Source organism: Saccopteryx bilineata, chromosome 8 (genome assembly GCF_036850765.1).
Source record: "Saccopteryx bilineata isolate mSacBil1 chromosome 8, mSacBil1_pri_phased_curated, whole genome shotgun sequence".
Lineage (NCBI taxonomy): Eukaryota > Metazoa > Chordata > Mammalia > Chiroptera > Emballonuridae > Saccopteryx > Saccopteryx bilineata.
This window is the reverse complement of record NC_089497.1, coordinates 69,179,099-69,200,732: the sequence shown is the minus strand read 5'-3', so window position 1 is coordinate 69,200,732 and position 21,634 is coordinate 69,179,099. Positions and strand designations below refer to the sequence as shown.

Sequence of the window (21,634 nt, the reverse complement as noted above, 5' to 3'; positions counted from 1 at the left end):
ATCAGATTTTCCTCGGCTTGGATCTGTGTGCCACAGCCTGGTTCGGCCGTTTGTGCCGCGGTGGCCTGGATCTATTCACTCCCTTTGCCCGCCTCAGTTTCTATATTCACAGTTACCAGAGAAAGCCGCCCTGTTTAGGTTAGTGAGGAAGGCGGAGCATTTCTTACTCCCTATTTCCTTCGGGGTTTGGTTATATATTTAGCCAATTTTTCACTCAATCATACCTTTGGGTGTATTGCGAAGCATCTGGAAGCTCCAAGTATAGGTTTTTCTGTTTCTGGTTGAAGATCTTGTTGAGTTTTGGGGGAGATTTATCGGTATCGCTTCCTACCCCGCCATTACTCTCGGGATGTCTAGTTTTCTTTTTTTGTGTTGTCCTTGCCAGGTTTTAAAGTATGAGGGTTTATGTTGGCCTCATAAAATGTGTTGGGGAGTATTGCTTCTTCTATTTTTTGGAAGTTTGAGAAGAATAGGTACTAAATCTTTGAATGTTTGGTAGAATTCATTTAAACCATCTGGTCCTGGAGTTTTGTTTTGATAGTCATTTCTATTTAGTCTCTGCTTATAGGTCTATTTAGGTTTTCCACTTCTTCATTGTTCAGTCTAGGAAGATTTTATGATTCTAGGAATTTATCCATTTCCTCTAGGTTGTTGAATTTAAGGGCATATAATCTTTCATAATATTCTACTATGACCTCTTGTATATCTGTGACGTCTGTGGTAATTTCTCCTCTTTCATTTTGGATTTTGTTTATATGAGTCCTTCCTCTTTTTTCCTTAGTGAGTCTAGGCAGTGGTTTGTCGATTTTATTGATCTTTACAAAGAACCAGTTCTTTGTTATATTAGTTTTCTCTATAGTTTTTTGTTCTCTATTTCCTTTAGTTTTGCTCTAATTTTTACTATTTTTTTTCTGCTGACTTTGGGTTGCCTTTGTTCTTCTTTTTCTAGTTCCTTAAGTTGTGAAGTTAGGTTGTGTACTTGGATTTTTCTTTCTTGATATAAACCTATAATGATATAATCTTCCCTCTTTTACTACTTTTGCTGCTGCATCCCAGAAATTTTGATATGTCTTGTTGTCATTTTCATTTTTCTGTATATATCTTTTGATCTGTTTTTATTTCTTCGTTGACCCATTTTTTGTTTGTTTGTTTTGTTTTTTACTGAGAGAGAGAATGAGGGACAGTCAGGGACAGACAGACAAGAAGGGAGAGAGATGAGAAGCATCAATTCTTTTTGTGGTGCCTTTGTTGTTCATTGATTGCTTTCTCTTAGGTGCCTTGACTGAGGGGCTCCAGCAGAGTGAGTGATCGCTTGCTTAAGCCAGCAACCTTAGACTCAAGCCAGCAACCTTGGGCTTTAAGCCAGCAACCTTTGGGCTCAAGCCAGCAGCCATGGGGTCATGTCTGTGATTCCACACTCAAGCCAGCAACCCTGTACTCAAATTGGTGAGCCTGTGCTCAAGGTGGATGAGCCTGTCCTCAAGCCAGCAACCTTGGGGTTTTGAACCTGGGTCCTCTGCATCCCAGGCCGACGCTCTCTCCACTGCACCAGTGCCTGGTCAGGTGACCCAGTCATTTTTGGGAGTATGTTGTTTACTGTCTACATTTTTGTGGGGTTCTGTACTTCCTTTTTACAGTTGAATTCTAATTTTAAAGCCTTATAATCAGAAAATATGCTTGGTATGTTTTCAGTCTTCCTGAATTTGTTGATGTTAATTTTGCGGCAGAACATATGGTCTGTCCTTGACAATGTTCCATGCACACTGGAGAAGAATGTGTAATCTGATGTTTTGGGATGAAATGTCCTGTAAATGTCCATTATGTCTATTTGGTCCAGAATGTTGTCTAAGGCTGATATTTCTTTATTGATTTTCTGTTTGCATGATCTGTCTAAACTGTCAGTGGTATGTTGAAATCTCCCAAGTATTATTGTGTTTTTGTCTATTTTTAAATCAGTTAGTAGATGTCTTATATATTTTGGTGCTCCCTGGTTCAGTGAATGCATATTAAGAAATGTTATGTCTTCTTGATACAATGTCCCCTTTATTATTATTATGAAATGTCCATTTTTGTCTCTGGTTGGTTACCTTTGATGTCTTAAAGTCAGCATTGTCAGATATGAGTATGGCTACATCTGTTTTTCTTTGGATATTATCTGCTTGGAAAATTGTTTTCTAACCTTTCACTTTGAATCTACTTTTGTCCTTGCAGCTTAGATCTGTGTCTTGAAGGCAGCATATGGTTGGGTTTTGCTTTTTGATCTAATTTGCTACTCTGTGCCTTTTTATTGATGAATTCATTTTATTTACATTTAGAGTAATTATTGACACTTGAGGATTTCCTATAGCTATTTTATATTTTGTTTTCTCGCAGCTCTGTGTCTTGTTTGGTTCTTCTCTTTTTTGTTTCTGTCAGTTGTTTTTGTTTGGTGGTATTCCATACTTCTTTCCCCTGTTTCTTCTTTTTTTTTTTTAAGCTGTGTTTCAGTAGTGGCTTTTTCTTAGGTGATTACCATTAGGTTAAGAAAAAAATTGTTCACATGTACAAGAGTCCTTTGTCATATGAGTGCTTCTGCACTCCATCCTCCTTTGCTACTGCAGATATTCGTCCTCTCTCCTTTCATGTTAGTGTTGTCACAGATTATACTTGTTTTTATTGTGACCTTGTTGGAGCTTTTACTTGTAGTTTTGATTTGTTTTGTTCTTTGTGTCTAGGCAAATAACCCCCTTGAGTACTTCCTGCAGTGAGTGTTTTCTGATGATAAATTCCCTCAGCATCTGTATGTTTGTAAAAGTTTTCATTTCTCCTTGATAACTGAAGGATAACTGTGATGGATATAGTTTTCTTGGCTGGTGATTTCTCTCTTTTAGTGCTTTGAATGTTTGGGTCCACTCTTTTCTGATATGTATAGAATACCCACAGAAAAGAATAAAAAGATAAAAATTAAAAAAAATCGAAAATGAAAAAGAGGAAAAAAAATAAGAAGGAAAAAAGAGGGGAGGGAGCGGAAAGGAAAAATAAAGTGTGGTTTTGAGAGTTTTCTTTCAGTACGCATTGCTGTATTACAACTTTTTGTTCTGTGAAGTTCCTAGGCTGTCTGTGGAGATGTTGCTGTCACAATGATGTTGGTGGGCCACAGTTGTGTTGGTGGGTGGGGTGTGTTATAAGGGCTTTACAGCTCTAGCAGTGGCGATCTTAGGCTTCGGGCTCTCTTTCCCATGTCTCAGCTGACCTGCGGACCGGATGTGAGCACCTCTATTCTTCAGGGGAGAGAGTGGCTCTGGAAAGCTAGCTGTGGGGTTTGTCTCTGTCACTGTCTGCACCGCGAGTTGAGGAGGCAGGATCTGGAAGATTGGGGGCCGCCTTTTAGCTTCTGTCTGCCAAGTTCAGGCTGCAGGCAGACCACGGGAACACTGGCCATAACCCCTCACTCTGGCCACTTTGGTTTATCCCTCTGCCCCTCTGTCTTACCACTCTTCCCTGCAGAATACCTAGTCACTCTGAGTTTCTTTGCCATGCCCCTCAGACAAAATCTAAACAGCCTGAATTTCCCTCCTCCCCATAGTCCAGCAGAGAAAAGAAACCCCAGTCAATCCAGGTTTGTCTCCTCTCCAAAGCCCACCGCAATTGTGTTTTATCTTCCACCCACCTTTACACCCCGTCCCACTTTTAGTCCATTTGGTGCATGGATCTTTCAGGTGCACCTGTGAATGCAGCTGGGCTTTCTTCACTGCATTATAGTTGTTCAATTTGTTGAAATTTCAAGAGGAGAGATCAGAAGTATCTCTCACACTGCCATTACTCTGAAGTCTCAGTTTTCAATTCTCAATTAAGCATTTATGCCTAAGCAGAGGAGACATGATTTATTTCACTCAGGAAGACTGTTTTCTTCTGGAAAAGGTATTCTTCAGCCCATTAGGATCTTTGATGTACATGCAGTTGGCCACAAATCTGCTATTTTCAGTGTTTAATCCTAAAATGATTAAATCCTTAAATATTTAATCCTAAAATGATTAATAGTTTGACTCTAAAAGCCTATTTTTGGGGGAAAGAAGAATGTACTGAGGAACTATTTACTGATAACCCCAGTGTGGTTTGTGAACACTTTTTATGAGTTCATGTAAAAACGTCCATGTTAAACTCATGAATTGCCTTGTTGAAAGGAATATGTGGACAGTATATTCATGGAATGCCTATTACATGACATCTTGATTTCATTAAGAGCATTTGTTTGAATTTTCCATTATCCTTATGAATGAAATATATTAGTAAATAGTAAAATAGTAAATAGGTTTGCATCTAGATAAACATCCCTACCCAAAGTGTGTTCTTTGGTGGTTTAGTATTAGTTACATTGTAGGATTCTTTTATATTCAAGTTTCTATCTTTGATTTGGATGAAGATTTGAGTGGCTTGTTGAATTTATTCATTTATTTATTTATTTATTTTAATTTTTTGGTAAATATTTATTCATTTGAGAGAGGAGAGGGGGGAAAGGAGACACAAGGGTGTTGGAACAGGAAGCGTCAGGTTCCATATGTGTGTTGACTGGGTAAGCCCAGGGTTTTGAACTGACAACCTCAGCTTTCCAGGTCGACACTTGATCCACTGCACCACCACAGGTCAGACTGGCTTGTTGAATTTAGATGGCATCAAGCATCAGGGTCCAGAATGATCTTGAAAAATAGCAGTCAAAATCATTATGAGTTGAAATTCAACAGGGACAAAAACATCAAGACTTCATTAAAGTCAAATAATTAAATTACATGAGTACTGGATTGGGAAGATGTAGCTGGACAGGATTTAAGTTGCCACGAATTTAGTAGGAGCCAATAGTGTTTTAAGACCCAGATAAAGGAAAGTGATGCAATCCCTGGGCTACCTGTTAGAAATACAACCTCTCTTATAGACTGCTGACAAGGCTGAGCTATATCCCACATCTGGGATGGTGGGAGGTTTTAAAAACAACAGATAAAAAAAATACTGGGGTCATTTAATCTGAGGAGAAAATAAGTGGAGACATGTTTGCCTTCAGATGATGATGGGCTATCAGATGGGGAGTCACTGTATTGCTGTAGGGGACAGGCTTAGAGAGATTCTGAGGTGTATTTCACTTTCAGATGACCTCATACTGATGTACGCACTCTTGGATTTATGCTGTTGAATGTATTGAAATAAAAGGAGGATGACAAACTGATCAGTAATGTTTTTTAAGACTATCTTTGCTGAGTGGGAAGATTTGAGATGCTGTATCAATATCAAAAACTATCATTAGAAACAAGTAACCTCTAATCCAATTAAAAGTAGTTTCTATTTTAGTCAAAATACTGAGAATTTGTATTTTACCAGTAGGTGGCACTCATGCCTGCTGCCTCAGTTTTTATGTTCACCTTTGCGGAAGGGCCTCACCTTTTCTTTAGAGTCAGATTATATAATGCTATTTAGTATTTCTGCTTTCCTCTAAAGATAAATCAATATTATGTCCTGTCTTAACTATAGAAAACAGCTTTTGGATCTTGCGATGTTTTTAACACTCAGTGGTTCTTATTTACCTAAGAAAGATTTGACCTATAATTATAATTTAGTTATATAATAACTAGTAGGATTAAAAAGAATTAAAGTGTTCTTGTCTCATACATGCTGAACCTTGCTTTTACTTCTGGCCAAGTCTTTCTCATCCCAAAACAAAGTCAAATAGCGAACAGTCCCCCTCTTTGCCTCATGCCATACTCAAGAGCCTTACGCCTCCTGCTTGTACATTCTTTACAAAGCCATCTTATAAGAGTTGTCCCCATTTCCTTACCATCTTCTTGTACCATGAATATAAATTCTTTTTTTTAAAGATTTTATTTATTGATTTGAAGACAGGAGAGAGAGAAAGAGGGGGAGGGAGGACTGGGAAGCATCAACTCATAGTTGCTTCTTGTATGTGTCTTGACCCATCAAGCCTGGGGTTTCGAACTGGCAACCTCCACATTCCAGCTCAATGCTTTATCTGCCGTGCCACCACAGGTCAGGGCTTTGCCTATAAATTCTGTGGACCTTTTTATTCCTCATTTTATTGATACTGAATAGCATTCAATATAGTTAATGACTTACTGAAACAGCCTGTCCATTGGACTTCTCTGGTATCATACATTCAAGGTTTTCTTCCTGTCTCTCTCACTATTTATTGACTTTCTTTGTTCATCCTCCTCTTCTACTTAACCAGTGAATGTTAGAATTCTTCACAATGCTCTTTTATTTCTGTATCAGTGTTCCTCAGGAATTTGTGGACCGTTTGCATCTAAATTGCTTATGAAGCAGTTTCATGTAGAATTATTCTATCTTTTTATACGCATGGTTTGTTTATGAAACAAGGTAGAGGTATAAATAAACATGAGTCATTTTATTAATATGAGTCAAGCTAAGAGGATTTGAAAAATAATATAAAATAATATAAAAATAATTTTAAAAGATTTTAAAAATGAAGTTTTACATTGTTATCAGACTCTCCTTCCAGCTTCATTTGTATTTCCACGGGAAGCAGATCATTGAAGACCATTGTTGTAGCAGCTGTTGGCATGTTTTTATATTAGAGTTCATGCCAAAGAGTGGGTAGAGACTAAAGCTGTTCACTGAGTGAGGCAGTAGGAACTTTCCTTGTCTAACTCATGCTTCCCTGGGATGAATTGAGGCAGGGAAAACTGTTTTGGTTTACAGTACTCTGTCTTCTCCCTGAAGTTTGCATAAATGCTGGTTCTGGCCCTGGCAGGTTTGCTAAGTGGTAGAGCATTGGCCCAGCGTGTGGAAGTCCCAGGTTCAATACCCAGTCAAGGCACACAGGAGAAGCAACCATCTGCTTCTCCACCCTTCCTCTTCCCCTTCTCTCTCCCTGTCTCTTCCTCTCCCACAGCCATGGCTCAATTGGCTTGAATGAGTTGGTCCTGAGAACTGAAGATGGCTCCATGGCCTTGGCTCAGGTACTATAGTTCAGTTGCTGAGCAACCAAGCAACCACTCCAGATGGGCAGAGCATTGCCTGGTAGGGGGCTTGCTGGGTGGATCCTGGTTGGGGTACATGCAGGAGTCTGTCTTTGTGCCTCTCCACCTCTCAAAAAATGCTAATTCTGGGAGTTAGGTTTTTCCTAGATTATTTTATCATCATACCTGAAAAAAACCCTGCAAGTACACTCATATACATGAGAGAGATCTATATCTGTATAGCTGTTCATGGTGTTTATATACCAATACTGGAATACCAGCTGCCTAGCTCTGATAGCTTATATGTATCTATTATATATGTGTCTATCTATGTACCTGTGTTTAGGAAGGTTTATTTTGGTATATATATTCTAGGCTTTGCTAAAACTTTGAATCATTTTTAAACAATGCGTGATTTTTATTGCTTGATTGTCTTTTAGAATATACAGTAAATTATGAGAATTAATGCCATTGCTCCAGAAAGCAAAAGAATCTATACCTACTGTCCCATTTCTTTTCACATTATGCCTATGAGATAGGGAAAGCCAGAGATTATGTCTTCAGTTGGCAGATAGTGTGATAGTCATAATGCAATAAAACAATCAATTCAGTCACTCAAACAATTGACAGGTCTAAATTTAGATTTTTTGTTTGTTAGCTCTGTGTTTTATTCACATATCCACATTGCTTTCTTTAATGTCTTAAATATATATCAATACTAATATCTAACAAGAAATAACCTTCTTTGGCCAATTATGAGGATGTGCATTGAAGAAGAGATTAGAGAAATACTTACTTTTTTTATTCTGGAGACCAAATATTTAGCCATTTCTCAGGGGCATCATACTAGCTTGTGAGACTGAGAGGAATATATATTTTTTTATTTCATTTTATTGATTTGAGAGAGAGAGACAGACAGACAGACAGACAGACACATCAATCTGTTCCTGTATATGCCCTGACCTGAGATCCAACCAGGCACCTCTGCATATTGAGAAGACACTCTTAACTGACTAACCTCTCTGGCCAGGACTGAGAGGAATATCCTTAAAACAAGCATTGCTCGCCTGACCAGGTGGTGGCACAGTGGATAGAGCGTCAGACTGGGATGAGTAGGACCCAGGTTCGAGACCCTGAGGTTGCCAGCTTGAGTGCAGGCTCATCTGGTTTGAGCAAAGGTCAGCAGCTTGGACCCAAGGTCACTGGCTCGAGCAAGGGGTTACTCGGTCTGCTATAGCCCCACAGTCAAGGCACATATGAGAGAGCAATCAATGAACAACTAAGGTGTCACAAGGAAAACTAATGATTGATGCTTCTCATCTCTCTCCGTTCCTGTCTGTCTGTCCCTATATATTCCTCTCTCTGACTTTGTAAAAAAAAAAAAAAAAAATTAAAAACCCTCACAAAAACAAGAAGCATTGCTCATTATGTTTGTTTTGAAAGACTTGAGGCAAATAGCAGCAATCAGCACACAGCACAGGCTGGATTTAAGGGCAGAAGGGCTGGAAATTTACATATAGGCTTGATTTCTCAACATCCCTTGGAGAGGCATGTGTAGACCAGGTCTAGCTGGATGGACTGAAGGCTTTACTTCTCCATTCTTTCTTATAGGGCTCTTGTGGGAACAGACTTCGAAATGGGTTAATTGGGGGAGTCACCTGAGTTTAGGCACTGGCTGCTCAAGGTAATTGTACACTAGTCCTGGCTGGGAATGTCAGCTGCCCAGCTCTGACTGCAGATCCTGTGGGAAGTTGAGTGCAAGTTTAGCCCTTGGCACTGGGGAGATGGAGAGCTACGCATCCCACCTAGCTCATTTTCAGGCATCTAGGAGATTACCACCAGGGGTATCCACTGGACAGTCTACTTTTCTCTTCAAATCAGATTCTAGGAAAGAAGGCTTAAAAATATGGAAATAGATTTGGCTTTAACTCACATTTTATTTATGGTTTTAAATGTTTAAAGTTGATAAAGGCCTATTCTCTTTTTAAAATATTTTATTTATTGATTTTTAAAGAGAGAGGAGTGAGAGAGAGAGAAAGAGAGAGAGAGAGAGAAGGGGGAGGAGCAGGAAGCATCAACTCCCATATGTGCCTTGACCATGCAAGCCCAAGGTTTCGAACCGGCGACCTCAGTGTTCCAGGTCGACGCTTTATCCCACTGCACCACCACAGGTCAGGCAGGCCTATTCTCTTTAAGAAGCCAGATTGAAAGCATTAATTTGGATGGTTTAACCTTATTTGAGTTATGAACAGTTAGGTACAGGCACGAGGACTATGTATATCCTTTTTTAAATTAAAATTTTTATTTTGGGGATAATTATAGATTCACATTCAGCTGTAAGAAAGAAGACAAAGATCCTGTTGTACCCTTATCTTGATTTTCCCTAGTGGGAACATCTTGCAAAACTGTAGTACAACCAAAGAAGCAGGATGTTGACCATTACAGTAAAGATACAGAACATGCTCACCACAACACGATTCCTCATTTGCCTGTTTACAGCCACACCCACTTCTGCCACTACCCTCTCCTAAGTCTCTAGCAACCACTCATTGTTCTCCATTTCTATTATTTTGAATTTTGAGAATGTTATATAAATGTATATAACCTTTTGGGATTGACTTTATAAACTCAGCGTAGTTCTCTGGTGATTGGTCTAGGTTGTTGCGTCTATCAATAGTTCATTGCTTTTTATTGCTGAGTTGTATTCCATTGTATGGATGTACTAAAGTTTGATGAACTCTTCACCAATTAAAAAACATCTGAGTTATTTCCATTTGGGGGCTATTAAAAATAAAACTGCTATAAACATTTGTGTATAGGTTTCTGTGTGAACTGTTTATCTTATATCCTGCAGTTGTACTGAACTCACTTCTTAGGTCTAACAGGTTTTATGTAGATTCCTTAGGTTTTCTATGTCCACAGTCATGTCATCTGTAAATAGAATCAGTTCTGTTTTTTCCTTTCCACTCTGTGTGTCTTTTTCCTCTTGCTTTATTGCACTGGCTAGAACTATTATTTTTTCTTTAAATATTTGGTATAATGCTTCAATGAAACCATCTGATCATGAAGGTTTGGTAGGAGTTTAAATTAAGAATTCAATTTCCTTAATAATTATAGGGATATTAAAATGTTGTGTTTCATATTGAGTGGGTTGTGATAATTTGTGATTTTTGAGGAATTGGTTCATTTTATCTAATTGTCTAATTTATATATGTAGTGTTGTTCATAGTATTCCTTTATTCTCTTTTAAAAATTTTTGTTGCATTCAGAAAAATTATTCCATGATTATTCCCATACTGATTCAAGGATATATTTACGTTAGGATGGAAGAAAATTTACCCCTGACCTACACAGTAAGCATGTAGGTCAGGGGTAGTCAACCTTTTTATACCTACCGCCCACTTTCGTATCACTGTTAGTAGTAAAATTTTCTAACTGCCCACCAGTTCCACAGTAATGGTGATTTATAAAGTAGGGAAGTAACTTTACTTTTAAAATTTATAAAGCAGAGTTACAGCAAGTTAAAGCATATAATAATTACTTACCAAGTACTTTGTTGGATTTTCACTAAGTTTGGCAGAATAAATCTTTATAAAACAACTTAGTATAGTTAAATCTATCTTTTTATTTATACTTTGGTTGCTCCACTACTGCCCACCATGAAAGCTGGAACGTCCACTAGTGGGCGGTAGAGACCAGGTTGACTACCACTGATGTAGGTTGAAGAGAAGTAAACTGGCAGAACCGCTGCTCTAGGCGAAGTACCAGGTGGCCTGTATTCTAACAAGTTGTGTGACTCTGGAAAATCACTTAAACTTTCTCAGGTTCCTCATCTCTAAAGGGAAATAAAAGCCCCTTTCTGGCCATCCTGATTATTGTGAGTTTCCCATGTGCAAGTGCTTTGTGAACTTTGAAATGTAAGATTTTAAAGGATTATTAGTTTCAGATAAAAATATAGGCGGTGGCTATTCATTAACACTTACTACATTTTCTTTGCAAATACTTAGTTTTTTGTTGTTTTTGTTGTGTTTTTTGTTTGTTTGTTTTTGCGAGAGAGAGAGAGAGAGAGAGAGAGAGAGAGAGAGAGAGAGACAGGAAAGGAAAGAAATAAGAAGCATCAACTCATAGTTATGGCACTTTAGTTGTAAACTGATTGCTTCTCATATGTGCCTTGACTGAGGGGCTCCAGCCAAGCCAGTGACCCTTTGCTCAAGCCAGCGACTTTGGGCTTAAAGCCAGTGATCTTTGGGCTCATTCCAGCAACCATGGGATCATTTTGATGACCGCTGCTCAAGCCAGTGTCCCTGCGCTCAAGTTGCTGAGCCTGTGCTCAAGCAGGATGAGCCTGCACTCAAGCCAGTGATGCGGAGGTCCTAGGTTCGAAACTCCAAGGTCACTCACTGGCTTGAACGCAGGCTCATCTGACTTGAGCATAGGCTTGCCAGCTTGAGTCCAGGATCATCAACATGATCTCATGATCACTGGCTAGAGCCCAAGGTTGCTGGCTTAAGTAAGGGGTCACTGGCTTGGCTGGAGCCCCCAGGTCAAGGCACATGTGAGAAGCAATCAATGAACAACTAAAGCGCTACAACTACAGGTTAATGCTTCTTATCTTTCTCCCTCCCCCCCTCAAAGAAAGGGGGCTATAAAGAAACAAAGTACTCTGTTAATATGTTCTTTTCTCTATTTTTCCTTCCATTTTCTGCTTTATGAATGTTCGTACTATAGAATTTAGTATGTACTATATAGAAATTTGGCAATAGTAACAGGAAACTTACCTTTATTTTGACTTATTTGTTCATTTAATGCCCTTTTAGACTGAATTCTACTTTATCTTGAAGAAAGATCATGTAGGGCCCGCGGGGCCATGCAGGTTCTCATTGGCTTCAGGCAGACGGTAAAAGAACTGTGGAGTTGGAAAATGGTGGGCCATTCCGTTTATTAAAATCCCATAACAGCAGATGAGCAAACAGGCAGGGCTCCCAAGCCCCCAGCATTCTAGGCTCACCCAGACTCACAGGCCCCCACCAGCCTCAGCACTCCCCAGCCAAACAGGCTGGGCTGAAATCTCAGGGTTCTCAACCCTCAGTGCTCTCTCTTTCTGCATTCTCCCTATCTCTCTCCACTCCAGCAAACAGTAGCAAACAATCACCCCTCTCCATGGAGAGGCACAGAATCCACAATTTGCATTCTGCCACCCTGACGGCAAGCACTAGCAGCCTTTCATAGACTACACACAGGGTGCTGCCCCAAGCCAATGCAACAACTAGGCAAAATATAATAAGCAAGCAAACCTGTGACAAACTGTTTGCCCAAAGATCACAATCCCTTATATTTCTTTGCCTGGTATATACTTTTGCCTAGCATTCTATTTTCAGTCTTTCTGGATCACTTTGTATTTGTTTCTTGTTTACAACATAGTGTCAACATAAGAAACATCCAAACCTGTAGAGATTTAAAAAAAAAATTTATTTAGACAATTTTAATCGGGTGACAATCAACTAGAGTACATAGATTCAGAGAAAACATCTTCAGATAATTTTGACATTTGATTATGTTGTATACCCATCACCCAAAATCAAATTGCCGCCAGTCACCTTTTATTTGTTTCTCTTTATGCCTCTCCCCACCCATCACCCCCTCCCTCTTTTCCCTCCTCCTCCCCCTGGTAGCCACTGTGCTCTTATCCATGTCCATGAGTCTCAATTTTGTGTCCCACCTATGTATGGAATCATACAATTCTTAGTTTTTTCTGATTTACTAATTTCACTCAATATAATGTTATCAAGGTCCATCCATGTTGTAGAGAATTTTTATAAGAGTTTATTTGAGCCAAATTGATGACATACTGGGAAGCAAGACCTCAACTGCTCCAGTGAATGACACAGTTTTGCAGGTTTTTCTACGCATTTGGAATTATGGAGAGAATAGGAAGATTACATGAAAGTGGTAGAAAGCAAGGTGGGGAAACTTCTATAACTGGATTACAGGATAATGAACAAGATTATGTCCTTTCTTGAGCGTGATTATGTTTCTGAGAGGTTAGAAAAAGAAGCACTTCAAAAGTATCGTTACCCTAGATTAGTGGTAGTCAACCTGGTCCCTAACGCCCACTAGTGGGCGTTTCAGCTTTCATGGTGGGTGGTAGCGGAGCAACCAAAGTATAAATAAAAGATAGATTTAACTATAGTAAGTTGTTTTATAAAGATTTATTCTGCCAAACTTAGCGAAAATCCAACATAAAGTACTTGGTAATTATTATTACATGCTTTAACTTGCTGTAACTCTGCTTTATAAATTTTATAAAGTAAAGTTACTTCCCTACTTTATAAATCACCATTACTGTGGAACTGGTGGGCAGTTAGAAAATTTTACTACTAACAGAGATACAAAAGTGGACGGTAGGTATAAAAAGGTTGACTACTCCTGCCCTAGATGAACAAAAATATTGCATAGGGCTTGCTTAAGGTTAAGGTAAACCTTTTGTAGACTTTGAGTATGTCTACCCACCATGACCTGCCCAGTTAGGAATTTATGATAGGATCACCTGTTGAGATTACTTTCAGTTAGGTTTAGTATAGAGCCCCTTTATTTTGTCCACAATAGCACTGGGGGCTTCTTTTTGAGATTTCAGGTATTTGTTTTTTCAGATTCCAGTCTGAAAAATCTCAAGTGAAGTAAGCCAAACATTTTTATTGTTTTAAGAAAGGCTTTTTTAAAATTTTACTTGTACATGTACTATTGAATTTAGAAATGTATATTTAATTCTAATGAATACCTTTATTGTTATTGCATTATATAATATCCTTGATTCTCTATTTCCTTGGACATTGTTCCTTGCAGTGATAAAAATTAGCATTTTTTTTTTCCTTCTTCCTCCTTAATTCCTTCTTCATTACCAGATTTTAACTATTATCTTAGTATTTATTTTTATAGCATTAAACATACTTCTAGTTCGGATTTTAATTATGAGCTTTAAATGTGTCCTTTAAAGGTCACATCTTAACTACCAGTTTACAGAAAGAGCAGTGAATCTTATCTACTTCCCACCTTCTTTCTTCTTTCTCCTTCCAATTTGTCTTAATTTAAATCTTTTTCTCATTGTCAGAGTGTTTGTTTTAGGCTTGCTCTTGTAGTTAAACATAGTTCATGCTCATCACCAGTGCTTTTGCTGTGGTTTCCCTAGTCATTTCTTGGTTGCTGAAGCAGTTTCTTCAAGAAAGGCTTATGAGAACAATATTTTCTGAGTTGTCCCATCTTCATATTATTGGTCTCTAGCTTTTATACTGAAAAATATTTTGACTTTTCTTAAGGATCTTGAAAATACTGCTCTATTATCTGGCATTGAATGTCTCTGTGGGGAGATATGAGGCTAGCCAGAACTTTTATTTTTTCACTTTCAAAACTGACCTCTTTTCTTGTCTGTTTCTTAATTTTTGGAATCAAGTAACTTTATTACATTGAGTCTCCCCACGAAATTATTCTAGGTTGTTTTCTGGCATATAATGTGCCCTTTCAATATGTAGATTTATGTCTCTTCTTTTTTAAGGGAAGTTTTCTTGAATTATCTTGAACTATTTCTTCTGTTCCATTGTTTTAGATTTGTTATTTAGGGATTCTACTTATGCATATATTAATGCTTTCTCTTTTACTTCCTCCCTCTTTCCTTCTGCCCTCTTCTTTCCCTTTCTAGTCTCCTCCCTCTCTCTCTTCCTCCCTATACAGGTTGGATCTCACCCATCACTGTACTTACCATCTAATCAAGAAAATGAAACACTTTCTTACTCAACATATCAGTTATCTTTTTGTGTGTATGTGACAGAGAGAGAGACAGACAAACAGGAAGGGAGAGAGATAAGTATCAATTCTTTGTGTTGCACCTTAGTTGTTCATTGATTGCTTTCTCATAAGTGCCTTGATCAGGGGAGCTACAGCAGAGCGAGTGACCCCTAGCTCAAGTCAGAGACCTTGGGCTCAAGCCAGTGACTTTGGACTTCAAGCCAGCAATCCTGGGGTCATATCTATGATCCCATGCTCCAGCCAGTGACATATGCTCAAGCTGGTGAGCCTGCACTCAAGCTGAATGAGCCCATGCGCAAGCCGGTGTCCTCGGGGTTTTAAACCTGGGTCCTCTGCATCCAGTCCAGTGCTCTATCCACTGTGCCTCCACCTGTCAGGCCCAATGTTATCTTAATTGCCAAATCCAATAAACAATTTTCATATATTACTCATCCTCAGTGCTACATTAAACAGTGATAATCACTTCTTTTTGAGATTCTATATCCTGTAGATATCAGTGACTGTGTGTTCTTATGATTTTTAAACCTCTGTACCTGTTTCTGAGTTGGCTTTTCTTTTCATCCTCTGACCATTATCATAAATACTGGTGTTCCTTCTGATTTACTCCATTGGCCACTGATTTTCATCTCTATGTGGACAATTTATTTTACTTAATTTTTTTATTGATTGATTTTAGAAAGTGAGAGGACAGGGGAGAGAGAGAGAGCGAATGAGAGACATCAGTTTATTGTTCCACATGTATGTGCCCTGACTGGTGACTTAACCTGCAGCCTTGGTGTATCGGGACGACGCTCTAACCAGCTGAGCCACCCAGCCAGGGTGGAACAAATTTTTTTTAAAAAAGATTTTATTCATCGATTTTAGAGAGAAGAGAGGGGTTATAAGGAATGGGAAGCATCAACCAATAGTTGTTGCTTCTCATCTGTGCTTTGACTGGGTAAGCCCATGGTTTCGAACTGGCAACTTCAGGATTCCAGGTCAATGCTCTATCCACTACCCCAGTGGTCCCCAACCTTTTTTGGGCCACGGACCGGTTTAATGTCAGGAAATATTTTCACAGACCGGCCTTTAGGATGGGACGGATAAATGTATCACGTGACCGAGACAAGCGTCAAGAGTGAGTCTTAGACGGATGTAACAGAGGGAATCTGGTCATTTTTAAAAAATAAAACATCGTTCAGACTTAAATATAAATAAAACGGAAATAATGTAAGTTATTTATTCTTTCTCTGTGGACCGGTACCAAATGGCCCATGGACCGGTACCGGTCTGTGGCCCGGGGGATGGGGACCACTGTACTACACCACTATAGGTCAGGCTGAATAATTATTATTTATATACATTGTTTCCTCTCAAGACTTAGAAATCTATAATTCTAACTCAGATGTTTCAGATTACTATATCCAATTTCTTATTATTCAACATCTAAATCAGGGGTCCCCAAACTATGGCCCGCGGGCCACATGCGGCCTCCTGAGGCCATTTATCCGGCCCCCGCTGCACTTCCGGAAGGGACACCTCTTTCATTGGTGGTCAATGAAAGGAGCTCATTGACCATCTCATTAGCCAAAAGCAGGCCCATAGTTCCCATTGAAATATTGGTCAGTTTCTTGATTTAAATTTACTTGTTCTTTATTTTAAATATTGTATTTGTTCCCGTTTTGTTTTTTTACTTTAAAATAAGATATGTGCAGTGTGCATAGGGATTTGTTCATAGTTTTTTTTATAGTCCGGCCCTCCAACGGTCTGAGGGACAGTGAACTGGCCCCCTGTGTAAAAAGTTTGGGGACCCCTGATCTAAATAAAGATGTTCTTTAAATCTACTAGACCTTAGCCAAAGCTATAGCTACCTTCTTTCTTCTGATACCTCTTCCCATATTTCTTATCTCATTTTATTGCATTATCAGTCAACCATCACTTAAATTGGAAATTTAGAAGTTATTATAGACTTCTTACTATGCCTTTCAGCTTACAACCAAGTTGTGAGCAAGCTCTGTAGTTTTACTTTATAAATATTTCTTCATCCTATTTGCTCTGTTTGATGCCCACTCTCACTGCCCCAGTCTCTCTTTCTTTGGCTACTGTAGTAGCCTTCCCTCTTCAGCCTTGGTTTTCCAGATCTTCTCTTCGTAAAATCACCAACATGACCCAAAAATATAAATCTAATGGTTTCACTCTCCATTATCCCTTTAGTTATATCCTTAGTACTTAATACCAGGCTAGGCACTTAATTCCTTATTTTATATCTTTAATTTAAAATATACTTTAATAATTTCTACTTGGTAATTGTATTTGATGTTCTAGCTGTCTGCTTGTGATGTTTACTTATGTTCTACTGATACTTGTGATACATTATTTCATGAGGTGCTTTAAATTTTTATTTTGAGCGTGTTTTCAGTAGGACTTTATCAGTAGGACTTATTCTCTGTTAAGCACTGTCTCTGGAAAGATTCTAAATTTACTTTCAAGTGCCTCAAGAGTGTCTTTTTAAGAACATTTTTGTGTTAATTTCCTGTCTTGATTGTCCTATACCAAGGAAGTAGATAGTATAAATTCAATTTCCAAATCTGCCTGCGGGCAGGGTCTTTATTGTGGATTCTTGGGAAGGAAAAATTTACCCCCATTGAGTGCTGGCTAAGACAACCTTTCTTTTAGTTTTTCTTTCTTCAATTTTTTTTTTTTTTTTTTTTTTTTTTAGGTGAGAGGAGGGGAGGTAAGTGAGATAGACTCCGGCATGAGCCCTGACCAGGATCCACCAGGCATCCCCTGTCTGGGGCTAATGATCAAATCAGCCGAGCTAACCTCAGCTCCCAGGGCCATGCTTGAACCAGTCAAGCTGTGGGTGGAAAACAGGGAGAGAAGGACGACAGGGCAGGGGAGAGAAGCAGATAATCACTTCTCCTGTGTGCCCTGACTAGGAATTGAACCCGGAATGTCCATATATGCTGGGCTGACTTTCTATCCATTGAGCCACTGACCAGGGCCCAGATAACCTTTCTTGTCATCTTCTGTTGTCTATAGGCAGATTTCCCCCCATAATTTCTTTTCACAAAGGATGCAGGTTTTCAAGAATTCTGGTTTTAGCCAAATTTTTTCTTCAATTCCTTATGTTAAAATGGTTCTAAGACTCAGCTTCTTTTTGGCATTAAGAAACAAACTCTTATGTCACTCTTAATGGCTTTCAGTTTTCTCTTTACTTTAGAGCAGGGGTCCCCAAACTTTTTACACAGGGGGCCAGTTCACTGTTCCTCATACCATCGGAGGGCGGACTATAAAAAAACTATGGGCAAATCCCTATGCACACTGCACATATCTTATTTTAAAGTAAAAAAACAAAACGGGAACAAATACAATATTTAAAATAAAGAACAAGTAAATTTAAATCAACAAACTGACCAGTATTTCAATGGGAACTATGGGCCTGCTTTTGGCTAATGAGATGGTCAATGTGCTCCTCTCACTGACCACCAATGAAAGAGGTGCCCATTCCGGAAGTGTGGCAGGAGGGCCAGATAAATGACCTCAGGGGGCCGCATGCGGCCCGCGGGCCGTATTTTGGGGACCCCTGCTTTAAAGCCTGGTCTTAGGAACTCAACTGCCTATTTTCAACAGTGTTTATTAAATTTACTCCCAGCGTTTCTAGGGAGCTCTCCCCCCTTCCCCCAGCCCTGGGTTATCTAAATTCTTATTTAGGGTTGAAACGATTTTAGTTCCTGTTTTGTGAGGTTTTTAAATTAATTTTAATGAGGTGACAGTGATAGATCAGGGTACATATGTTCAGAGAAAACATCTCTAGGTTATTCTGACATTCGATTATGCTGCATTCCTATCTAGTTCCTGTTTTTAAAGAATCTCAATAAAATTTAAATGCAGCCATGAAGAATATTGATGATTAAAGGGAACAGATAGATGAGTCAGCAAGAGCTCTATAATCCTTTCAGGGTGGTAGGTCCTGTTTCTGATATTTCTCTCTTTCAAATAATAAGTATTCCTCAGTTTTGTTCTTTTTGTGAAACAAGTGCTAGCACGTCCTATTTTCTTCACATAGTGCCTTCTCCTTCCTGATGGGACTTTTTCTGCGCAGAACCCTAGCCTTGTAGGATTTTTTAAAAAGGAAACCATTTCTCTGCAGCCAGCAGAAAATGAAAGAGTACTGCTTAGTTATGTGACAATTTTTAGTCTTAATAAGCTGTTTTTCCCTTAAACCATTTCTCTTAAAAAAAGGCCAAAATTATGGGTGGCTGTTCACTTGATATGAATCTATACATGATGAATTTAAAGCAATCAAAATATTATGAAACTGAGAAGTTAAATCAACTTAAAATAGCTGGTTTGAAGGATTATGACAAAATATGGATAACCTTTATCACCTGAGCCACCAACAGGACCAACTATATATTATCATTTGATATATTTTCTTCTGCTTTTTGTTTCTCTGCAAATTTTCTTTACAAAATTGTGAGACAGATACAATTTTTTACTTAATGTTTATTATAAGATTATTGTAAACTATAAGCTTGTAATATTTACATAATATTCTATTTAAGTAGAAAGTTAATTTTATTCCCATCTAGTGTATTTAATTCTAATTTCTTCCTCCTGCTTCTGTACAGAAGTGAAACCTTAATAAATTACAAATTTTCTTTCTTTCTTTTTTTTTTACAGAGACAGAGAGAGAATCAGAGAGAGGGATAGATAGGGACAGACAGATAGGAATGGAGCGAGATGAGAAGCATCAATCATTAGTTTTTCGTTGCGACACTTTAGTTGTTCATTGATTGCTTTCTCATATGTGCCTTGACTGTGGGGCTACAGCAGACCGAGTAACCCCTTGCTCGAGCCAGTGACCTTGGGTCCAAGCTGGTGAACTTTGCTCAAATCAGATGAGCCCACGCTCAAGCTGGCAACCTCGGGGTCTCGAACCTGGGTCCTCCGCATTCCAATCTGACACTCTACCCACTGCGCCACCGCCTAGTCAGTCACAAATTTTCTTTCTTAAAGGTATTAGGATACATTTACAGATAGAATCACTATGTAAAAGTGTTTTCACATTAGTAAGACTTTTGACACATAGTGTCAAATTATTTACCAAAAATGTAGTATAAAGTTATATTTTCCCAACAGTTTTACATCGACCACTTTTGTTTTGTGTTGTGTCTACCCAATGAGCCATTGGACAAAGACAGGATGCTGATGCTTTCTTTATGGTTTCTCTGTAGGATATGGTGCCTGTCATAGTTGATTACTGCCTTCTGCTACAGCGAAAGTGAGTATACATTGCCCGTCAGATTCAATTATTTTGACCTCAGGTTGACTCTTGTTTCTATTATAATTTACTGCTATGAATTTGCCTGGGTTTTTTTTTTTTGTTTTTTTTTGCCTGGGTTTTTAAAATATGTTTTAATTTGCAGAAATTTGATTCTTTTGCAATATGCAGTCCATTTACCTAATAAAGTTAGCTTTTCCAGAATAGATGTTGTGGGTGTGTTGTCTCTGTGTGCAGCAGGACAGTGGAGGTGAAGAACATAGCTCACAAAAGGGTGATGCTAGTCAAAGATCTTAAACAGTAAAAGTGTATGTTTTATGTACAGTATAGATACTCTTTCATGAACCATCACTAAAACACAGTATTTCATACCATACAAAAAGGGCAATATATTCATTGAGCTTCTGCAGTGTTGACTTACAGAGCCTTTTCATTTAAAAAAAAAAAATCAGTGTAAATAAATTCTTGATTAGGCTTTGTTGGATTCAGTAGTAAATATGTAAATTAACCAAACTATACCGGTTCACAAATTTTTCACACTTAACAATAATAACTCCCTGTATGCCGGGTATTGTTCTAAGCACTTTTACATAAATTTATCTAACTTTTATAACAACTTATCTAATTTTTAGAATAGTGAGGTAGATATTATTATCTTCATTTTATGTAGGAGTTTCCAGAGGCAGAAAGTCATTAATAACTTGCCAAAGCTCATTGACACGTATTTTGAGAAGCAAAAGTAGTCTACTATAGGCAGTCGAGCCCCTGGACTCTGTCCTTAACCACTAGCTTTTGTACCACTTTCTGAGTGGTTGAGAAAAAATGTGAGGACCTACTGCAGATACTCCTAACATTCTATATTCATGTATCCTGAATCATAAACGGTCGGACCAAACTGAAAGTATCAGCAAGAGTTAGCAAGAGGACAGTTACTTGCTGTCAGATCTCTGAGTCACAAGGAGCTATAGAATTTGCTTCCTCAGGACTAAAATTCATTCCAATGTTTTAGTTATAATGTTATATGTAATTATCCATTGAAATATGTTTTACTCACAATTGGGATGTTGTTGAAAATATTGTTTTATGTTACACATTATCTTTTTTATGTAGGCCTAAGGGAGAAATTTTTCTCAAGTGGTAGTACCAGAAAAATTTTTTAATCTTCTGAACAGCTAATTCACTTTTACCTGATGGACAGTGAATTGTGTAGTTAATTACTGTTTCCTAGAAAGCTAAGAGCCATGATATGCTAACCTCACCGTAGCTTTTCTTTACTTAGTTTTCTCTTTAGCCCATTTTTTCACACTTACTTCCTTATTATTTGTGTTTTTTAAAGCAGCCTGAATAGTTTAGCCTGAGCAGGTGGTGGCGCAGTGCATAGAGCGTCGGCCTGGGACAGTGAGGACCCAGATTTGAAACCCTGGGGTCACCGGCTTGAGCATAGGCTCATCCGACTTGAGTGTGGGTCATAGACAAGACCCCATGGTCACTGGCATGAGCTAGGGGTTACTGGCTCGAATGGAGCCTCCCCCCATCCCCTCCCCCCCATCAAGGCACATATGAGAAAGCAATCAATGAACAACTAAGGTGCTGCAACTATGAGTTG

At 38.6% G+C, this 21,634-nt stretch overlaps 1 protein-coding gene across 1 annotated transcript in view; it reads left to right on the top strand.

The window, feature by feature from the left end:
- The window catches only part of VPS8 (VPS8 subunit of CORVET complex), a 405,986-nt gene that overhangs the window by 119,611 nt on the left and 264,741 nt on the right, over positions 1 to 21,634 (top strand). Inside the window, exon 21 of the mRNA XM_066240876.1 lies at positions 19,982 to 20,028. Within this exon, the coding sequence (XP_066096973.1) occupies positions 19,982 to 20,028 (47 nt within the window). The remainder of the gene's footprint in view (positions 1 to 19,981; positions 20,029 to 21,634) is intronic.